General features: G+C 45.1%; 2 protein-coding genes and 1 long non-coding RNA gene across 6 annotated transcripts; 1 reads left to right on the forward strand and 2 right to left on the reverse strand.

The window, feature by feature from the left end:
• Window positions 1-19: 19 nt before the first annotated feature.
• LOC120678804 lies at window positions 20-3,958 on the reverse strand. Of its 4 annotated transcripts, none has more exons than XR_005676811.1 (6): window positions 3,440-3,958; window positions 2,989-3,345; window positions 2,328-2,566; window positions 2,148-2,224; window positions 1,948-2,058; window positions 20-1,178 (listed from the first exon to the last, which is right to left on the reverse strand). It is a non-coding gene; the product is annotated as an uncharacterized LOC120678804 (long non-coding RNA). The 4 variants fall into 4 exon arrangements; XR_005676808.1 differs by having other exon boundaries at window positions 1,986-2,058; window positions 2,989-3,333; window positions 3,440-3,957; XR_005676807.1 differs by having other exon boundaries at window positions 1,986-2,058; window positions 3,440-3,955.
• Window positions 3,959-4,948: 990 nt separating this feature from the next.
• On the forward strand, window positions 4,949-7,362 carry LOC120679556 (photosynthetic NDH subunit of subcomplex B 1, chloroplastic-like). The gene is made up of 6 exons (XM_039961164.1): window positions 4,949-5,715; window positions 5,988-6,178; window positions 6,273-6,530; window positions 6,612-6,729; window positions 6,853-6,938; window positions 7,014-7,362. The coding sequence occupies exons 1-6, from the start codon at window positions 5,119-5,121 to the stop codon at window positions 7,189-7,191; spliced, it is 1,428 nt and encodes a 475-aa protein (XP_039817098.1). The 5' UTR covers window positions 4,949-5,118; the 3' UTR covers window positions 7,192-7,362.
• A 408-nt stretch (window positions 7,363-7,770) lies between these two features.
• Window positions 7,771-14,380, reverse strand: LOC120679554 (probable WRKY transcription factor 32). Its single transcript, XM_039961163.1, has 4 exons — window positions 13,776-14,380; window positions 10,550-11,163; window positions 10,314-10,460; window positions 7,771-8,572 (listed from the first exon to the last, which is right to left on the reverse strand). The coding sequence occupies exons 1-4, from the start codon at window positions 14,295-14,297 to the stop codon at window positions 8,179-8,181; spliced, it is 1,677 nt and encodes a 558-aa protein (XP_039817097.1). The 5' UTR covers window positions 14,298-14,380; the 3' UTR covers window positions 7,771-8,178.
• Window positions 14,381-17,768: the final 3,388 nt, after the last annotated feature.

The following is a 17,768-nucleotide window of genomic DNA, read 5'->3' on the forward strand; positions in this document are numbered from 1 at the left end:
AATCCTCAACAATCATGAATGGCGGAGTAAAAGTTAAGAACTCATAACAAAAAAAATAATCAGAAATATATGATGTATAATCAGTACATACTCCACACTTTGAACAAATTTTGATCAAATATCCATGTACACATCGATGAGGAAATCCGAATTGTGTCACCGCTACCAGCACATCTACCATGCTTCCATATAACACTGCTACCAAACATGCATGTATGAAATCCAAGAGCACTTCCCACCACAACCACGTACACCTCAATGTGGAAATTAATCCTTCCAGTTTTTTTAAGCAATCAAATATTAGATTAATCTATATATCCATGATTTTTATATTTAAAACAAAACCCCAAACCATGACTCTGCACGCCTGTGAAGTTTTGGCTTGTGATGTGAAACTGGACTGGGACTGGTCATAAATAATGAAGATCATTTTGGGTTAAAAGAACTAAAATGGTCAAAATATGCCCAAAAAGGATTGATAAGGGTTACTACTTCATCAAGGAAAACATGACTGGCAGCCATAGCTTAAAGGTAAATATAAGAAGCAAAGGAAAAAATCAAGGTGTCACTAAAATGTTAGGTGCTTCTTCTATTGTCGTCCAGTGCACAACTACTCAATCTATCATTCAGGTGTCGCTGTAAGATCAAGGAAAAAATAACATGAATCTTTTCCAGTAGCACAAATTTGAGTGCTGCCTGGACATTTCCTTGAATATCTGAGCTCCAACTTTATTGCATCAAGATTATGCAGGAAAAGATTTCAAAGGAAAATTACAAAAGGCGAGGATATTAAATGGGAGAAGGAGAAACGACCTTACTTATGGAAAGATTCATCAGTATCCGCGAATGGGAGTACATTGTTGGCCGCAGACACTGGAACATGGGCACCTTGGCAGGGACCAAGTGTCTAACACCTTGCGGGTGCCATCACCAGAAGCTCGGTGGTCAAGACAGGAACCACCTGGGCAGCATCTAGTGGTGGAGAGGAGGCCAGGGAAGTCATCGGAGATGCCGAGGACATGATCTCCAGCACACCGGAACATAGATAGCCTGGTAGGAAGTAGGAACTCAACGTCGAATAGTTGATGTTGGTAAATAAGCTAAGTAGACTGACAAGTAGTATTTTCAGATGAAATGTAGTTCCTTGTATGCAGTGGGGCTCTGCCATTTATGTTAACCTGCAAATATAAAAGTACACGCTCTTTATGAATGCAATACTCAATGACACAAAATCATATTGAAAAAAATAGAAAGTGACATATTTGCTAAGTTACGAGTTATTTCTATTCACCTAGTGCCATTTAGGCATTCCTTAAGAAAAAGCATGGGCATGAGTAAATATATAGGGATATAAGCAGTAGAGGTATGTTTTCAATAAGCATCTGACAATGAGCAAGCTTGGAAGGCGAGAACATTGTGAGATGCAAAAGTTCCATCGAGCTCATTTTCCTACAAGATCATACATATTCACTTTGCGAAATTTCAGCTTACTTCTTGGATCTTTCAAAAAAAAAAGAAATTTCTTGGATATTTCAAAAAGACAGGGTTCTAACTTGTTAACATATTTTGTCTATGCTGAGTACATGCATGGAAATCATCATTAGTATCCATCCAAAAATGTCATTATTGCCGACGAGCGGCTGCAAGATTTAAGCTGCAACTAACAATTACTGTGTCTTTAAGTTGCCGATAGAGAGTTTCCAAAATGTATTTAACATGTACTCACTATCGAATTTTTCCTATTGATTACAACATTCATCATTTTGTAGAACTACTTTACCTGTAGAGCAACAAAGTAAACCATCTTTTGAGGACAGCATCAACCACAACAGAAAAATATAAACAAATATTAATGATACTACCACACCAAGGATATGCTGCCCTTACATTCTTTTTAGTAGTAGGATAAGAATATGACATCAATGATATTAAATCAATTGACATGACCTCTGGGTAGAGCAGAAGAACAGGCAAGTGGATCATACTGTGCTCATGCCGCTTTGGCTTCTTCACTCCTTTCAGGTCCTAATAAGTTGTCTTCCAAATCTTCATCCATCCCTTCAGATCGTAAGATTCATATGAAAATAATTGAAGCTATAATAGTTCAGACTGTCAGATTAGTATAATGGGCCAATAGATAAGTGTACCTAAGGAACAAATGGACTGATGGAAGCATTGCTTAGGCTTGTTAGTATCTTCAAAGCACTGAACTTCCTTATCCTGTCTAAAAATAAAAAGAATCCTACATAAGCACTGCAGATAGCACATATACTTGCTCAAAAACGTATAGAAAGATGTTAATATATGAAGCAGAAGCACCAACTCACCACAGCACTGCCATGTATTCATGCTTGCTCCATGTTTACAAAATGAAGAGGAAATTTTGACTGAAACAATAGACATAACAGTTTTATATGGGAATTTAAGTAGCAGCGAAGGAATAACCTGTGATAACAACATCCTGGAGTCCACTGCCATGGATTAAACTTATGTATGTTCCGCCGAACAGCTCTCATCCTCTCTTGTATGAGGGCAGCGGCTCGATTAGAGGCTAGCTTGGTGTGCCCTGCACAAAGGGAATAGATATGTTTCAGATAAAATTTAGGTTCTCTTCTTTAGACCCTTTTATTTATCACACATCATGCCAAAATCTCAAACACTAAAATATAAGATAAGATGACTATGAATTTAAGTTTATAAATCAGTGGCAGACCATGAACTACGGCATATCAGCAATAACAGATCCATCCATTCTAATCCCTCTCCAGGGAATCGCAAAGGTCATACTTAATTCGATCGCATCCCGAGATCTCCAAAAGAGGAAACCTCGAATACGGATCCACTCTTCTATCAACAATAAAAAAAACACCGTTGGTATGAATATCAATCCAAGACCAGCACACCATGGCTTTGGCAAAGAGGTCTTGAGCATTGGCGGAAGCTGACGAGACTGAGAAGAGAGCAGGAGGGTGACTGGCTGGCGCTCACCTGCGTGGCGCGTATGACGACGCCGCGCGTGAGGAAGAGCGTCGTGCGTGAGGTGAGGTTGAAGGGGCCCGTGAGCCACACGAGAACACCCCGGGCGGCATGTAGAGCTCTCCCTCGCCGGGCACCTGCAGCCTCTCGATGCTGGTCACGACGCGCGCGAACGCACCCTTGTTGAGCGTCCGCGCTGATTCCGGCCACTACGCTGGCCGAGTCCCGCGCTAGCCGGCGGAGTCCTCTGCGCCGCCCACCTCCGCCTCTGCTAGCGTTGGATCCGGTGACCGCGCCGCCTGATGGCGCGGATCCGGTGATCGCTCCGCCCGATGGGAGAGAATCACAGATGGTGGCCTATGGGGGTGCCTAGTTGCAGGTGTATAAGTCCAACTAATCAACTAATTCATCCCCAATCGCACTGGTTAGGGTTAGAAATTTTGGGGGAAATAGCTTGGCATACCTTAGGGAATTGGGAGAGGGAGCCAGCCACCAGGCAGGGAGGAGGGAACCGCACAGGGGAGCAGGGAAGCGCCGGGCGTCGGGAGCCTGGAGGTCAGGGAGCGAGCCTGCGAGGAGCAGCTGCGGTGGCGGTTCGCCGGAAGCTGCGCATCACAGCCGCACAGGGGAGCATGGTCGGCATGGGGGCAGGGCGACGACCGTCGAGCCGGCGGTCGGCAGGGTCGCGGGACGGAGTCCATGGCTCGGGTCGCCTCCGCCTTGCCTGTCACCGAGAGGAGACCAGTCCAGAGGTGAGGCCGTGAGGGGCAGGCCGGACTGGTGAAGGAGGGGCGCTCGGGCCGGCGAAGCGCGGGGCGAGAGCGGCGGCGCCGAGCGCGGGGCGGCACGGGAGGGGCGCGCGTGCGAGCAGTAACCGGCGAGAGGCGTGGGGGCGGACGAAACAAGCGGACGAGCGATGGGTGGGAGGGGCGATCGCAGGGAAGATCGTACGGTCAAAAATCGCGGGTGGCTGAACGAAACCGGAGGGACGTCGGTCGCACCATGGAGACGGACGACGCACGCCGGCGTCCCGCTTACACAATTTTTAGGAGTAGAGATTAAACATATTATCTTTCTTGTGGAGATATGACGCTTTCATTAAGATGGAACATTATTTATTTAAGGTAAAATATTTGTAATAATAGGTTATCTCTGTATATTAGAAAATCGCATTTGAACAAGAGAAAAGTCTAATTTACACTCTCGAACTATTACAAAAATCCGATTTTCCACCTTCAACTGTAGAAATCGATAACAAGGACCGTGCAACTATCAAAACCGAATAAGTTTGGTCCTTAGGATTGTTTCAAATGTTGTTTTGTATTATTTTAAAAAATAATAATTATACTTAGATCAAAAAAATAAAAATATTTCATTTTAAATTAGAAAAACATGAAACAGGTACCAAAATTTTTCTAAAAATATAGCCTATCTATTATGGATCTATTTTGATCTTATTTATTAAAAAAATAGGTATAACTACAGACAAACAAATATTAGGAATGTGATAAATGGATCCGAATAACTGATAGGTAGAGCGTAAATAGATATGTGACACTTTTAGAAAAATTTTGATTCTAGTTACATATTTTCTAATTTAAAATAAATTATTTATAATATTTTAGTTTCAATTTAAATATTTTTTTTACAAAATGAAAACTACCTTAAGTATCAAACTTCCTAGATTACGATAGCGGGATTGTCTCTGTTATTCAATTTTGTAGTTTATGATTAAAAATTAATTTTTTATAATAGTTTAAGAGTGTAAACGGGACGTTCTTTTGAAGAATTTGTTTCATTCCTTCGCTCAATGTTAACATGTCATAAATCGCATGATGGTTTGCAAGATTCGTGCACTTGGCTTTTTTTTTTTAAAGGATGCACTTGGCGTTGAGCTGGCTCCCGGGACCAAACCGATACTACATGCCAAAAGAGATTTAAAAAAAAACAAAGCCCGGAAGCATGGCAGCATCAGTATGCACTTTATCCCTCCTCGTCCACACATCCAAGCTCAAACCCAATCTCTTCTCCCTCCACTCTTCCCTCACCCAAACAACAAAGAAAGACCCGGAAAAGAAACAGTCACAGACAGATACCAGCAGCAACAATATCCAAAGCTAGGAGAATACATCAGTACGCTCAATGCAGACGCCAACCATGTCGACTTCCATGGCCACCACGCCCGCGACGACCCATGCCGTGGCGCCGGCACCGGCGAAGCCCCCCGCGCCACGGCCGTGCTGCAACCACCTCCTCCTCCTCCCCTCCACCAGCCACCGCCGCGGCAGCGTCGTGGCGCGGTCGGCGAAGAAGAAGAACCCGTGGCTGGATCCGTTTGACGACGGGCCCGACGAGGAGTTCGACTACCAGGGCATGTTCGCTGGCGGGAAGCAGGAGGAGGACCCGCGGCCGCCCGAGGACCCGGCCAACCCCTACGGGTTCCTCCGGTTCCCGCAGGGGTACAACCCGGAGCTGGACAGCCTCGCGTCCAAGGTCCGCGGCGACGTGCGGCGCGCCTGCTGCGTCGTGTCGGGCGGCGTGTACGAGAACGTGCTCTTCTTCCCCGTCGTGCAGATGCTCAAGGACCGCTACCCCGGCGTGGTCGTCGACGTGGTGACGTCGGCCAGGGGGAAGCAGGTCTACGAGATGTGCAAGAACGTCAGGTACGCCACCGTCTACGACCCCGACGACGACTGGCCGGAGCCAGCCGAGTACACGCACCAGCTCGGCATCCTCAAGGTACACTTGCTGCTTCTTGGGCTTTGTTGCAATTGCAGTTGGGTCCTCTTCATCCATGGCGGCCTTTGTACTGTAAGAAAATGTTCAATCCTCTGTTGCAAATAAGATCAGCTAGTGACAGAATTTGATGAGTGATTGTGGATAGTATAGGCACAACATTTTAGGAAATTTGAATTGGTAAACCTGGCCACTTTGTGCCGCTCTTAGCTTCGTCCCAACATTTTGATTCGCTGAACCTCGTGATGTTGTTGTTGCAAACTTGCAATTGGCAGAATAGGTACTATGATTTGATCTTGTCCACGAGGCTTGCCGGGATCGGGCACGCGCTCTTCCTCTTCATGTCGTCGGCGCGCGACAAGATCGGCTACGTTTACCCCAACGTCAACAGCGTCGGCGCGGGGCTGTTCCTAACTGAGATGTTCAAGGCGCCGACCACCAACCTCTCCGACGGCGGCTACCACATGTACGATCACCATTCGCAGCCGTCTGAATGTTCAGACAAATTATATATGCCAATTTAGAATGAAACTTAAATTCAAGCAAGATTACTCTGTCAGGTACAAGGAGATGCTGGAGTGGATCGGCCGGCCGGCGAAGAACGTGCCCCAGCAGCCGACACCGCCGCTGCGGGTGTCCATCTCCAAGAAGCTGCGGGCGTACGTGGAGGGCAAGTACGACAGCGCCGGCGTCGAGAAGGGCAAATACGTCGTCGTCCACGGCATTGCCTCTGACTCCGTCGCCAGCATGAAGTCCAGAGGAGACGACGACTGCCTCCTGCCCCTCGAGCACTGGGCTCAGATAGCCAAGGAGATCAGGTTCGCTTCCCGTCGTCGTCTCTTGGCTGGAATTGTGAACTTTGTGATGTGCAGTGAGTGCTCACACCATCTTTTTGGCAGCTCTGACAAGAAGGGGCTGAAGCCTCTGTTCGTGATCCCCCATGAGAAGCATAGGGAGGAGATTGAGGAGGAGGTGGGTGAGGACACCAACATCCTGTTCCTCACCACCCCAGGCCAGGTATAGGAGGTTATGGACCCATCTGTCCATCCTCCATGAAAACTTCATACATTGTGGACTAACAACATTTCTGAGATGACTCTTTTTAAGTTCTTACCATGCCTTGTCTGACTGTCTGTCAAGCTCACCTGCCTCATCAACGACTCCGCCGGCGTGGTCGCAACCAACACAGCAGCCGTCCAGCTCGCCAACGCACGCGACAAGCCATGGTGAGGAGACTTGCCACTCTGCAGTTCTTGGTTCCTCTTCCTCATGCCATGCTCTGCTCTTTGTTCTTTTTCCAGTGTGGCTCTGTTCTCCTCGGCTGAGAAGGCGAGGCTGTTCCTGCCGTACATGGAGGACAAGGGCAGCTGCACCGTGATCACGTCAGCGACAGGGAAGCTGATCGACATCGACGTTGAGGCTGTTAAGAAGGCGGTGAAGGACTTCGAGCCCGCTCCAAGCTTCGCATTGGCTAAGTAGCTGCTGACACGATCATCTAAAATTGCTTTGTACATAGAAATTCGGAGAGAATTTGTATGAGCCACAACGCTCACAACATCATTAAGTGCGTCGTGCAATTTCAATTCAGCACAATATTGCAAATCGCAGGCTGTAAAATTTAGTAACAGATTACTTCGAAAAAGAAATTTAACAGATTCCTTCAAAAAAGGCTAGAGGCTATAGCGGCACCTATGGCCTATAGCGGTATGCAAAAGCCAAAAAATTAAACTCAAACTTTAATAGTAACAAAATTTCAGCATATAGTATTTCGTAAGTACATGTGCAGACATAGGTAAGGATATAACCAAATATATATAAAATAAATCATAACTTATAATTATTAGTTCATAAATCACTTGTGTACATATGATTTATTATCTATAGCAGAATTAATAGCACTACACTACAGAATTTAGCAACACCATTTCAAGCTATAGCAGAGCTAGCAGCATTAGTGGTAATATTTGCAATATCGTTTGGCTATAGCGTAACTACAGCAGACAATTTGCAATAATGATTCAGCATGAAATGCAGCTTATGGATTAGTAAGAAATAGGATGGACTTCACACACAATGATGCTGCGATTACAACTTTAATTACCATACACAATGTGCCTTCTGGTGTCATAGTCATACCGTCACCATATCTCAGATCAGCTATGCAATAAATGGAACTTGAACAATACAGCACACAATTTATGAAGATCAACTCCACACGCCATCGGGTCTCTTTGTTGCTTAGCCTCAGGTATGAAATACAGTACCTATACACACTAATGATTGAAAATCTATACAGGTACACGACCAGTCATGCGTCCCAGAACCTAAATGTTTCCTCAATTTTTCCTATAGTGCTCCACAGAATGGGGAACGCCAACCTCACCTCATACACAAGCTAACACAATAAGACAACCAACAAATATCACAGGCTAATACGTCAATAGAATCACCCTATCTCAGCAGAATTCAGCTGTTTTGGACAGGAACTGCAGAAGAAGTTTCTTTCAGAACAGAGTTCTTCCTGTCATCAGAATTAGTTTTGATGCTGAGCAGTGTTTGTGCAGATTCAAGTGCTTTCTCACCTCCGAATTCCAAAGTAGTTTCCTTATCAGACTCACCGTTGGCATCCTTCTGAGTGATGGTTGGGGGTTTCCCATCTGATGTTGTGGTTGATGTGTTGGGTTGCTCGATGGTTGCCACTGGTGGACTGATAGCAGACACAGGTATGCTGTTGCTTCTAAATGGTTCATCATGGTTATGTTTACCTTCATAAGTTACAACAATATTGTTGACATCATCTGGTGCCTTTTCCACATGCTTACGGACAGGACACCCACCATGCGTGCAGCGATAATAACTCCTGCACAGGTTTGTTCAGAGAGCAATTTAATTAAAACAACACCTAGTAAAACAGGACATATCAGCAGAACATCATAAACAAGGGTTTGGGGAAGAATGTGCACTGAAAATTAATGTACTGGTTTCGTGCACATGGAACTGATAGCCATGTGCGATCACAAGTATCATAGTCATGTCCAATAACAATTGCCAACAGGAAACCGTAGCATGAGGCAACCGCATTACAGTCAGTCTACAATTAGTTAGTCGAGACTTGTTTGGTTAGAAATATATTAAGAGTTTGTAGGAAGAAAAGGTTTAAGGTAGCTTGGTGATTAAGTTTGGCAGGCTATATACATGCTTGAGGCCAATCATATTGTTTAACGCCTTGTCAATGTCATCTCCCTCATCATGGACAAGAAACCAGCCAAATTGCAGTTGTTTACTAAATTTTGTATTAGAGCCACAGTAGACTATACAGTTGTGAATTTGTACATTCATTCTATGGCAAGTTTTCGTTGGCAATTGGCAACTACTTGTATCATTATGGTGAGACTTTATACAACATATCACCAAGGAAAATGCATCTGTAATATATTCTGAACACATGGAAGCTATTATAGAAGATAACTAACAAAAATGAGCAGGGAAAATTGGACACAGACATACGTGATCATACCAACAGAACCAATGCACAGATTGGAACAAATAATTAAATGAATTATTCTCAACCACAAACCAACAGGGAGCACCAACCAACAGAATTGAGTGCTATCACTTTTAGTTTAAGTTGTAATACAGAACATTGAGTGCACAATGGAGGTCCAACAGCTGGCTCCCAATGTGTCTCCAATGTCCACCTAGTAGAAAAATTTCCACAGCTCAATGCTGATATACAAACACCCATTTCATCTAAAATTACCACACAAAACCACCCTCATATTTTAGTTGAACCCAAACTTGATGCACATTGCAAGTGGAAGAACTCATATGATCATATTAATAGGTAGAGTAAAATGCACCAGAGGTCCATCAACTTGTAGGAGAGTGTCACTTAGGTCCATCAACTTCAAAATTGCATTTCTGGGTCCATAAACTTGTAATTTGTGTCACTTGGATCCACGAACTCTGAAAGTTCATTCCTAGGTCCATAAACTTGTAATTTGTGTCACCTAGGTCCATACCCCTCCACCTAACCTTCATGCACTGATATCACACCAACATGAATCTACACGATTCCCACCTAAATAGCATGAAAGGTTAAAGGATCAACAGCTTGATCCCTAGTCAATGGGATGGCTGACCAAGCATTACATAGAGGGAGGACCATACCCTTTTCTTAGGTGCAATAACAGGGAGGTTTGTGAAATTTTACAAGAATAAATAAGAATAAAATGAAATGGTACCTTCATAGACTAATTAGTTATGGACTTCAAATAACAGTTTATCCTAATAAAAAGCTTGCGGATTACAATGATTTCAAAAAAACATGGGTGATGGCAACCAAACATGTAATGAAGATAAAAGAACTTTATGACTAACAAGATTAACACTTCATAAGCATCTCCATAACAGTAGCCTGAAGCTTTTGAAAGATATTTGCAGGAACAATTGGCATGTGCATTCTTAACAACAGCAGCATAGAGAAAATGGGCCAAGATCCTCAAAAACTAACAGTACACAATACTGATTTTAAATAGGATGGTGTAAAATTGCTCTGTAACGGTTGTTTATTGCACTAACAATAAAGAGCAGCTTCCCACCTGGGGTTTGGATTTCCCTTAACAATTTTCTGTCCATACTTGCGCCATCTGTATCCATCACTCATCTTTCCAGCCTGCACAATAATCTTTTGCTCTCTAACAGTTCTGAGAACTGGGGTTAAGTTAGGTGCTGTGGTTTCAATCACCCTGCTTAAAGAACATAACAAAGGAAACAAGGTAAGAAAAACTAATTATCATAAACATAAACAAAGCAAATAGTGCAACAGTATAATGACCTTCGCTTCGGCATGGGTTCTGCACTAGGATGTTCATCTTCCGATTTGTTACCAGCATCACCTTCGCAATCACTCGAGCAAAAGAGCTGCTGCTCACAGGTTTCTGTGACAGCACAATGGTCTGATTTACAGGTAGGTGTACTAGATTCTAGAATTTCTGTATTCACAAGTCTCAAGGTTTCACCTCCAGAGGGAACACTAATAGGAGTCACCTTTTCTTTTGCAAATCTAGTTTTTGGAGGTGGTTCATGATTATGAGCCCCTCTATAAATGATTTCCACAACACGGCCATCAGGGCAATGCTCAACCTTCTTTTTAGCCAAACAACCTGAGCTAGTGCATCTGTAGTAGCTCCTGGAATTCTCACTACTTTTCACCTGCTTCTGGCCATATTTCCTCCAGTTGAAGCCATCAGCCACCATATTTACAAGGTGGGGTGATTTTGGCTCCGATGAAAATGGTGATTGCTGCAGTGGCACTATAGATCTTGGTGTTATATAAAATGGACTTGATGGCGCTTCTGAACATGTAGATGTGGTTGGGGATTGCAAGTGCATTTGTGCCTGGGCTGTTACACTCGCCAAAGCTGCTTGATGCGTCATTGCAAACTGGCCCTAAGATTCAAAAAAAAAAACTTTACAAAATCTAAGTAATCCACCAAAATAAAGCACTATATAGAACTGGAGGAAAAATACGATAACATGCACAAGACATGACAACCAAGTAGCAAGCAGTTCATTTAGTAATGCCTTATGTGGTACGCTATAGGCAAGACAGCCTAATAAGCTATATCCTTCAATAATAGAGATCTGACAAACTCAAATATGAGCGAGTGCTAATCCACACACACACACACAAGAATTCAAGGGATATGTTGAACAAGATTAATCCAGCATTTTACCAAATGAAACAGAAGATGACCCGGTAATCTGAGATGCAAGGGCTCAACTCATGTATCATCTTCATGTTTAAGGAGAATTACTAGGAAAAAGACATGAAGATTGCATTGTAGGATAACATAGATACGACTACCTTGTATAAGAACTTCGAATACCATCTACAATATAAAGTTGGGCGCTCATATAAAAAAATTAGTATCTATAATGGTTAACCAGTAATCAACCAACCATCAACTTAGAGACAATTGTATGTATAATGAAAATAGTTTGGCCTAACCGCTGAATTTACAGTAAAAGGCAGAGGCAGCCATTATTTTTACATGGTTGAGTATAGCCAATTTTCGAGACACTGCCCAGTTTGCTGTTATGTAACACTTAAAGAAACTACAAACTCCTACATAATCTGTTATGTTTTTAGTTGTATTACTCTTCTAAGCATGTTTATGTGGAAATATGACTACTTTATAGTGAAAATTCCAATTAGAGGGTTTACTTAAGTTTGTGCTTTGTTAGTTCTCCTCAACAACCGTCCTCCCTAGTAAACAATTTATTCACAGTGGAGTGAGATTGCAATATATTCAGTCACTTTGTTATCATCTTATACAATCCTAACACCTTGGAGTTATACTGCAACATATTCAGTCGCTTTGTTATAATCTTATACAATCCTAACACCTTGTAATGTAAAGGGTTCATCTTGAAGCCATGTAAGGTTTCAATCTAAATATATTGCAGGAGTATCACTGAACTGTCATGAATAAATTATTAACTACAGAACTGCAATATAATTGCAAGGCCTGTCAGAATAACTGCACAAGAACCTTTGGATACTACGAATTCCAAACTGCTCGAGCTACTACTACATTTCATTATACTTCTGATTCATAACGAAGGATAGAACACAGACCAAGTATCAGTTTGACCACACAAGAATTAGCTACAAGGGTACCAATATCCAATAAAACTACAGCAAATAGAAGATCTCTAGCAGTATGCGGCTGCATATTAAAGTTAAGAGTTAAATGCACCAGATGTCCATCAACTTGTAAGGGTGTGTCACATAGGTCCATCAACTCCGAAAGTGCATTTCTGGGTCCATAAACTGTTTAAGCCATTCACCGCAGGTCCATACCCATCCACTGGGCAGCTAGCGCTGATGTGGCACGCTCACTAGGCGCCACTCTTTCATCCCTCCCCATCTTCTTCTCTGTCTCATGGACTTATGGTCGCCCGCTGCCACACCACCGTCACCGGCGAGTGGCTCGTGCTTTTCTACGTGCACCAGATGTGCACCTCCGCCGCCTCCAGGGCCGTCGTACTCAACAAATTCCGCGACATGGAGAAGGACGTGGTCGATGCGCTCAAGCCGCTCCTTCCGCCCATCTACAATGTCGGCCTGCTCACCAGAGCCCAGCGCGTCGCCTTTGCCGGCGCCCGATCGCGAGCGGCGGCACGGTCATCCTGTTGTTGAAGAAGGATGGGATGTGCATGGCGTGGCTGGATGGCATGGCTGGACGGCAAGGCGGCAGGCTCTATCGTGTACCTGAGCTTCGGAAGCCACGCCAGCATGGGTGGCGGCACACGACAGTGGCACGAACTTGCAGCCATGGCGCTCCAATGCATCCGGCTGATGTGCCTCTTCCTTGCGCCGCGAGAGCTGCGCGCTGCATAGGCCGACGTTCCTTCCGCATGCCACGACTAGGAACACTGTCACGACAGCCGGAATCCTCCCCAACATGACAAAGCTTGTCTCGCACACAACCTGTTCGATCAAATGTGCCAGCGAGAGACCATGGGAGAGAGAAGTAGATGGAGAGGGATGAAAGAGTGGCGCCTAGTCAGCGTGCCACATCAGCGCAAGCTGCCCACGTGGCTGGGTATGGACCTGCGATGAATGACTTAAATAGTTTATGGACCTAGAAATGCACTCTAGAAGTTGATGACCTATGTGACACACTCTTACAAGTTGATGGACCTCTGATGCATTTTACTCTAAAGTTAAAGCATGACTTGCGGCATGTTACATTCAGCATCGCACCAGTGTCAATCCTCCTCTATATCCACGACATCTGTAATTCCAATCTAGCATATACCTAAAACTGCAAACATGTGGCCTAAATAATCCGCACCATTTCCAGCACTGACTATCACAGGTGACATCATATACTGTGTTGAACATCAGTTCTAATCGTCTAAGTAGAATATGGATCAAGTATATCACTTTGTACACGAACAAATCAGCTCAGAAAGGTGCGCTTAGAAACTTCATCCATGGCCCATCGACAGAGAAAGATATACTCTCAAAGAGTGAGGAAAGGCAGACGTACCGCGAAGCCCGAAGGCGCTATGAAGCACGGCACTGCCACCACTGGCACCGCGAGGATGGGTGTCTCCGCGCTGGCCCCGGCCGGCCGCCGGGTCGGCTTGATCTCCTTCTCCGTCCCCTCCACCTTCACCACCGCATGTACCTTCACCTTCCCCTTCGCCTCAGCCTTCTCCTTTGCCGCCTCCTTCCCCTGCTTCTCACCCTTCCCCTTCTCCTCCCGCTTCTCCTTCGTCTCCATCGTCTCATTCCCCATCCCCTTCTCCACTTTTTTCCTCTCCTTCGCCTCTGCCTCCGCCTCTTTCTCCCGGTTCTCAGCGGGCGGCGCCCCGGGGGCCTCCGGCGGCGGGCGCGTCTCCACCTCGGCCGCCATCGCCTCCACCTGGGACTGGCGCTTCTCCTCGACCGGACCCCCGGGGGGCTCCGGCGGCGGCCGCCTCGTCTCCTCCACCTCGACCGCCGCCGCCGGGGCTGAAGGCTTCTCGCTGTTCGGCGCCGGCGCTGGCGCCGGATCGCCGTCAGCCATGGAGGGGAGGCGGGGGAAAGCTAGGGTTCGGAGGGACGGAGAGTTCGAGAGGTGGGGTGAGGGGGAGCTTTTTGACTGATATTGACCGCACCAGAGAGGGAGTAGTAAGACCGTCCACGGCGATAGGAGGAAATGGAGGAGTAAATCTACTGTTTGGCACTGTAGATGTATTGTTTGGCACTGTAAACAGAGAGGGCGTGGGAAACGAGGCAAGAGCAAATTTGCTCTTGCTCTTGCCATTGTGGACAGCCTAAAGCCGGGGGGTGGAGACGTGGAGTAGAACGGAGCGGGGGCACGGAGGAGTAACGGCCGTTACAGTTACAAGGGACGGCACAGACGGGTTAACGGCCATTATTTACAGACTAGTAAGATGCCCATGTTAACACCACGGGTGAAAATAACACATAATCCACTATCTAAAATGAGAAATATATAACTCACACAAAGATGTAATATAGAGTTATTATGTTGATTCTACAACCACATCCATAGAATAAAATCACAACTTTATAAGATCATAAAACGATTAAGAATTTCTTGAATGTCTTGAGGAATATTATATGTAGCTTCATTCCCTTTTAACTTCAGTAGATCAATTAAGAACCAGTTACTTAATGTATCTCCATTCTGTACGTGCATTATCAAGATAGTAGCTTGCCCGTGCTAAAACCTATAACTAAAAAACACACACCCGGCGTTGCAGAACCCCTCTGGTGACCTACACCACAAGTATCTGGGCCGTTCTCATCCCAACATGGTCTGTTTGATCTCCGCACACAACCTTCTCAACCGAAATTGGTAATTTCCAATTTGTTTTGGGACATTTCCACTTTTTGCCATATTGTCATGTCGACTCGCTATTTGGCTTATCTTTTTCTCCTCCCATAACCCATTTCTCGGTTGTTGTGTAATCTCGACATGGTCCATTTGTACCAGGTAGAGCATGGTTCTATACTTGGGTGCCTTGTACAATCATATGCACCGAAATCAGCCAATTTAATTCAAAATGTGACTATTGTCCCGGGTTAGTCGATCCTTTTGATTCCATCTAGGATGTTGGTGTCTCATTCTTCATTGTGGTTGCTCATGGACTTGGTGCACTGTCCACATGATATAAAGCCATTAAACTTGGGTACGGACTGGGTGTGATGTTATTGTAGCAGCCATGGCAAGTACGTTCTTACTCATCCAAGTACTCAGGTACTTTCCTAGTACGTCATGTTTTTCCTTGTACTTCGCTTCCCTCCTATTCAGTACACTTTCTCGCAATATCTTTGACATGCATGGAGCGTCCGAGCCTGAAGTTTTGAGTGAGAGTGGATGGGCAGGGATGAATCCTTGCTCGCGAGATCTTTGACAAGCATGTCGGTTCCGAGCCGGAAGTTTGGAATGGGAGCGGAGGGGGGAGGGACGAATCCATGCGACGCGGGGCTGGATCTCGGTGGATCATGACAGCAAGGTCACTCTGCCACTTACAATGCCACATCGCGTATTTAAGTCGTCTGCAAGGGATTCAGCCCGCCGCCCACGAGGAAGGGAGCTTTGAGCCGGCCTGCCACGGCACATCGGCCGGGCAGGCTGAGCCAATGGCACGGGCCCTTGGGGCGCGAACGCCCTAATGTGGGTCGGGGCGAGCGGCGGGCACTGGCACCAGTTGCTAGCTTGAATTCTGACTTAGAGGCGTTCAGTCATAATCCGACACACAGTAGCTTTTCAACCAAGCGCGATGACCAATTGTGTGAATCAATGGTTCCTCTTGTATTAGGTTGAATTACTATCGCGGCAGGTCATTAGTAGGGTAAAACTAACCTATCTCACGACGGTCTAAACCTAGCTCACGTTCCCTATTGGTGGGTGAACAATCCAACACTTGGTGAATTCTACTTCACAATGATAGAAAGAGCCAACATCAAAGGATCAAAAAGAAACGTCGCTATAAACGCTTGGCTGCCACAAGCCAGTTATCCCTATGGTAACTTTTCTGACAAGTCTAGCTTCAAACTCCGAAGGTCTAAAGGATCGATAGGCCACGCTTTCACAGTTCGTATTCGTACTGGAAATTAAAATCAAACGAGCTTTTACTCTTTTGTTCCACACAAGATTTATGTTCTCGTTGAGCTCATCTTAGGACACCTGCGTTATCTTTTAACAGATGTGCGGCCCCAGCCAAACTCCCCACCTGACAATGTCTTCCGCCCGGATCGGCCCAGCAGAGCTAGGCCTTGGAGCCAAAAGGAGGGGCAATGCCCCTCTTCTGACCCACGAAATAAGTAAAATAATGTTAAAAGTAGTGGTATTTCACTTGCGCCCGGAGGCTCCCACTTATCCTACACCTCTCAAGTCATTTCACAAAGTCGGACTAGAGTCAAGCTCAACAGGGTCTTCTTTCCCCACTGATTCCGCCAAGCCCGTTCCCTTGGTTGTGGTTTCACTGTATAGTAGACAGGGACAGTGGGAATCTCGTTAATCCATTCATGCGCATCACTAATTAGATGAGGAGGCATTTGGCTACCTTAAGAGAGTCATAGTTACTCCCGCCATTTAACAGTGCTTTGACAGTCAGAGCACTGTGCAGAAATCACATTGCGTCAGCATCCGTAGGGACCATCGTACTCTTCCCCTTGGTTGGTCAGTGGAGTGGGATCCATCCTCGGCCAACGATGATAATGCCGAGTGATGTCACGTACGAGATTCATCGTGACATAGTGTATCGTCGATTAGTTGAACTCATTATATTTTCCACTGCAAATCTGAACTCTGATACTACTTTATGTTTAAATTTCAAGTACTTTGCTGAAATTCGAACCTAATTTGTAATATTTCCTTTATGTTTATCTTCCGCTGCAAAACCAAACTCTGTTGTACTCTGCTGAATTTCAGAACTTGTTGAACTACCTTTTATACACTTTAAACTCAGTCTGTAATATTTTCAGTATACAACTTTGTTATGTAAGAAATGATGCAATGTTGTAATCTCTGGTCCCGCCTTCGTATGGGCTGTGTTTGCTTTGCCAATCCCGGAAGTTAAGTGGTTTTTATCGAGATTTTACCCGAGGGACTGCCGATATGATTCTGTCTAAGGTGCGAGTTGAACCTAATTGACTTTGCGATGATGGTTAGCGCACTTAAGCCGATTCAGTCGAGCGGTTTTGGCACATTTTCTTTCCTTTCCTCCCCTCAATAGCTTCAACCATGGTGGCACAACTCAACTATATAAGTTGGTCTCTCTCCACCTATGTAAGCAACATTTGGGATTTATTGGAATTATTATTTGACCCAAGGCCCAAATCTTCTAACACTGACTTGCTGTCGAGGCCTGACTTAATTCTGTCTTCTCATACGAGTCGTGCAGGACTGCAGGTGCTAACCTTGTTTTGGTGTAAACTTGTAGATCATCTATCTGGTTGGAGATTTGGAAATATCACCTACAGTTCTTCTTGCTTTCTTTCTTTCTAAAAAAAGGCTTCAGTT

This window comes from Panicum virgatum, chromosome 6N, assembly GCF_016808335.1.
Source record: "Panicum virgatum strain AP13 chromosome 6N, P.virgatum_v5, whole genome shotgun sequence".
Lineage (NCBI taxonomy): Eukaryota > Viridiplantae > Streptophyta > Magnoliopsida > Poales > Poaceae > Panicum > Panicum virgatum.

What these genes read in the sequence shown, in the direction of transcription:
- LOC120679556 (XM_039961164.1), top strand. Translation starts at nt 5,119, where the DNA reads ATGCAGACGCCAACCATGTCGACTTCCATGGCCACCACGCCCGCGACG. An exon ending in TCCGACGGCGGCTACCACAT is followed by an intron (nt 6,179 to 6,272) that starts GTACGATCACCA and finishes TTACTCTGTCAG; the next exon opens with GTACAAGGAGATGCTGGAGT. An exon ending in CAGATAGCCAAGGAGATCAG is followed by an intron (nt 6,531 to 6,611) that starts GTTCGCTTCCCG and finishes TCTTTTTGGCAG; the next exon opens with CTCTGACAAGAAGGGGCTGA.
- LOC120679554 (XM_039961163.1), bottom strand. Translation starts at nt 14,297, where the DNA reads ATGGCTGACGGCGATCCGGCGCCAGCGCCGGCGCCGAACAGCGAGAAG. An exon ending in TAGCGCCTTCGGGCTTCGCG is followed by an intron (nt 11,164 to 13,775) that starts GTACGTCTGCCT and finishes TTTGAATCTTAG; the next exon opens with GGCCAGTTTGCAATGACGCA. An exon ending in GAACCCATGCCGAAGCGAAG is followed by an intron (nt 10,461 to 10,549) that starts GTCATTATACTG and finishes TTCTTTAAGCAG; the next exon opens with GGTGATTGAAACCACAGCAC.